This window comes from Temnothorax curvispinosus, unplaced genomic scaffold (assembly GCF_003070985.1).
Source record: "Temnothorax curvispinosus isolate PA1 unplaced genomic scaffold, ASM307098v1 QBEX01010385.1, whole genome shotgun sequence".
NCBI classification, from domain to species: domain Eukaryota; kingdom Metazoa; phylum Arthropoda; class Insecta; order Hymenoptera; family Formicidae; genus Temnothorax; species Temnothorax curvispinosus.
This window is the reverse complement of record NW_020220165.1, coordinates 65905-70108: the sequence shown is the minus strand read 5'-3', so window position 1 is coordinate 70108 and position 4204 is coordinate 65905. Positions and strand designations below refer to the sequence as shown.

Here is a 4204-nt window from a genome sequence, read left to right as displayed (position 1 = left end):
ATTGTATTGACAACCCAAGATTTATAAATAGTACATCATTGATCAATGCAGATAATTCGGGACAACCTGAAATAATTGAATATACGTCAAACCTAGAAGATCATTTTAATTTTAATGACCGTGTTAAGATAGCAGAAATAAAATTAGCGACTTTTTTCGTGGAAAAGGATGTGCCGTTTTCACTTTCATCCGATTTACTTTCGATTATGAAAGATATTGGAAAAGAACCCGGTCTTTTACGAGCAATGTCTTTAAGCAGAAAAAAATTAACGCAAATTATTACTAAAGTCGTGTGTCGTGCAGAAACAGATCGAATATCTCAAGTTTTGAGAGAAAATAAATTTTCAATATATAAAGCTGAAACATCAGACGTAATGAATAATAAATGGTTTCCATTAATGGTTCGTTATGTAGACCCAATAACGTTAGGCATTAGATGTGAATTACTACAAATGATTTACTTGAATGCGAATAATTGCTCGGAAAGTAAGATGTTTGAAGCTTTCGAAAACGAGATGTTGAAAAACAATATTTCACTTCAATTAATCGCTGGTCTTGCTTGCGTTAATTCTTCAATAATAATAGATAACAGTTCTTCCATTCAAACAAAATTGAGTGAAACAAATCCATGTCTTGTTACACTTCCATGTGTATGTCATTCTTCAGCGTTAGCAGCAAAAGTAGCTTGCAAAATAATTCCTCAAGATTGCGAGCGTTTTATTAAAGGTATTTCTGCATTTGTTAATAGTAGTTCTAAAAAATCAGCTATTTTCCGAGATTTTAACATGTGTCTTGAAAATTCTTCTTTGACGACTTTGAAATATGCAGATACATGTTGGCTAACGCGTCACAAATCCATTCAGAGAATTTTGAAAAAGTGGGATACCTTAGGTCAATTTCTAATGGGACAATCATTTGAGAACATTCATTCTGCAGATAACTTGCTCGAGATTTTTCAAAATCCTGCGACAAAAGCTTATTTTTTCTTTTTGAAATTTACGCTTGATGCTTTTAACAAATACAATGTTAAATTCCAAGCACAAGAATCTTTAATTCATGAGTTGCAGCCTTCTTCGATGGAATTGCTCCTTTGGTTCCTTCGGAAATTCATTAAGCCTGACTTACTGAAATCCGAAATACTCGATAGCATAGAAAATTTGAAATTTTCTGATCGCGATAATCAACTCCTTTTAGAAGAAATTGATTTTGGTTCTGAATGTGAAAAATATTTAAAAGAACAATTAGAAAAACAAATTTGCTGTGAAATGGATATTATTTCTATCCGAAAAAACTGCTTGCAATTTTACGTTATAGCAAGCAAACAAATTCGTAAACGTCTTCCAACCAATGACAAGTTTTTAGAGTGTGTTACTGTTTTTGAAAGCAAATCTGTATTATTCGATTGTGATCGACATTCCACGTTTCGTAAAGTTGTTCATGTTAATAACAGATTAGGCGAATTAGTTGATGAAAAATTACTTGAAATTGAATGGGAGTGTCTATACGAAGTCGAGTCAGACACAAAAGAAGAGTGGTCAAATTTATCTTTTGACGATATGTGGATACAAATCGGTTTATTTTCCACAGAGAAAGGACAAGTATACTTTCCAGGTTTACGATCACTTCTGAGCGTTGTGAGAACTCTTCCTCACTCAAATGCTATAACAAAACGTGTATTCTTTCTTATACCAGACGTGAAATCGAAGAGAAATAATAGGTCATTTGAAACATTAAATGCAACCTGCGTTATACGATATGCTTTAAAAGACAGCAACAACACTGCTTGCACCATGAAAGTAACACGTGAGCATTTAAATTTAATGAGTACGGAAAATCTTTATGAACAAAAAAAAGTCAAAACGGAAAAGTAATCTTACATTGCGTGAACAAAATTTGCATGACAGTGATCCTTGACTATGTTTACACAGTGGCTTATAATTCAGTTTAATAACTACCATATACTCAGATAGACAGACGTGTGCAACGTAGCTATTGTAATTATATTATTGTAGAGCATTAAATTATAAATGAAAAATAAACTATGTGTATCTATTATGATGTCGTATTGTTATATATTTTACACATATATTTCATGATGTAGCAATATGTTCTCATTTTGCTACAAACGCATAACTGCAATTATATATTCGTCATAAAGTTCAAGGTAAAATCATCGAAAAGAATACTTCACATTTTATATTAAAAATATAACAAAATTTTAAATATCTCAGGAAATTCTTATCGAAAGAGAGCTTTATTACAGTGTTTTGAAAATGTCTCGACGAGATCTACAACTTTTATCTCAAGAAAAAATCAAGTTCCATTTAACCTTTAGAGCGCCGGCATTTGATGAGCTTTAATCCTCTTAGAAAGTCCTCAAATTGTGCTTATATCTTATATATAACATATACAAAGTTCCGATCATACGTAGAGCCTATATTTAGGCTTTCCGGCGGTCTAAAGGTTAAGAAATTAGTCATTAAAATTTCTTGAAAACGACATCTATGACACGACTCACATCGAAATCACGTGCCCCCTTTAGACCATCCAACTTTTGTTTGGAACCTTTTTCCGTATCTTCTATATTTTTCGAGATATTTCGCTGCATCGATTAAAATGACTCACTTTGTACATATCTGTACCTTAGAGGTAAAGAATCGTATTTCCAGTTTTGTCAAAATAAGCGTTAATACATAGTAAGTTTATTAGTAAATATGCATTAAATGTACAACAAATAAATTTTCTGTACATTGATTTATCTCTGTATTAAATAATATGTTAAATTTTGTAATCAAAATCTATTATTAAAAACAGTTTTACTGTATCGACTCTCAGAGTTTCTGCAAACTCTCTACGTTTATTATTCAAACTAAGATATGAAAACTACTTTATAATATATATACATAACAAAACTACACGGGCTGTTGCTTTAACCATCAAGAATTTTGGAATTCCCACAAGTTACTAATTTTTCGGTGCCAAACACTGATTGATCACACCAAGAAGCATAGAATTTTCTAAAGCTGCAGCCACTCTTTCCTTGTCCGCGAGCTGTTTGTTCACTGCTGCCTCTGAGAAATGAGTACCCGGAGAAATTTCCACGCTAACCTTGAACCTAGCAGGTAAGGCACGCAATAATTGTACGCGAATGGACAATCCGATTAGAGTGGCCATGCTGCAATGTGGAATTGTAGGCGTGAACTTTATATCTACTCTGTTCTTTTTATCATCGACCTGTAATACAGAGTTGTAAGCAACTTCAAAATGCAGTAAAGTAATCAAATCTAGTATGATATATTGATTAGAAAAATATTTTACCTCAATGAGACTCTGTTCCACTACGTTTAATTCCTCCAAAGTCAAAGGATGCTCTGGATCATTGATATTCCTAATTATATCTGTAAATTAGTTAATGATCAATATTACCTTTTTATATTCCATTTATAACAGAGAACATACATAACTATGTTTACAATGTATGTACATTCAGCATATTATATTTTTACATTTCATTAGATAATATCGCATAATACATTAATAATGCAAATGCAATGATTCTTTTTATCTTTTATTATAATGCAAAATATTAAATAAATCATACATTTTATTGTTCACACTTGAGAGTTAGTTTCCTAATTTTTAATCGTCAATAAAACATCTGACAATTGCAAGCATTAATGAATAGAATATCTTATACGCGAACAAAAAATATATAAATAATTTCATGAATAATTGACACTGTACTTAGAGGTTATGTACCAAAAATCTCTCGCGCATCAAATTCATCCACAACATCTTCGTCTTGCTCTTCAACTGTGATCTCTCGATCATCCAATTTTTTGTAGAGCTTCGGATTAATGTTCTCCAAATTTTCACTCATCGTGTATCATTGAATAAACGTCAAATTTTCATAATCCGGTCACCTGTCATTCATAGATTACAAAGATTACAAACAAACATTAAGAGCATAGACGTGAGAAATAAATAAACAGAAGGTGAACCGAGCAGAAGCGAGTTTCTTTCATGAAAAGGGTCGACTAGAGAGACTCGCCAACTTATTCTGGACTCTGATTGGCTGGGGTTTTAATCGTCTATAAAGTTCAGATGGTGCACTACATGTTACACCATTTGTACACTGTGTGCACTATAAATAACTATTCTTCTATTATATGCTTCATATTTCCGCATTTATTTTATCCTTATC

At 32.0% G+C, this 4204-nt stretch overlaps 1 protein-coding gene across 1 annotated transcript; it reads right to left on the bottom strand.

The window, feature by feature from the left end:
• Positions 1-2680: 2680 nt before the first annotated feature.
• On the bottom strand, positions 2681-4048 carry LOC112460202 (MIP18 family protein galla-2). The gene is made up of 3 exons (XM_025024802.1): positions 3760-4048; positions 3319-3398; positions 2681-3234 (listed from the first exon to the last, which is right to left on the bottom strand). Exons 1-3 carry the CDS (start codon positions 3878-3880, stop codon positions 2965-2967), a joined length of 471 nt encoding a protein of 156 aa, XP_024880570.1. The 5' UTR covers positions 3881-4048; the 3' UTR covers positions 2681-2964.
• Between the last annotated feature and the right edge of the window lie 156 nt (positions 4049-4204).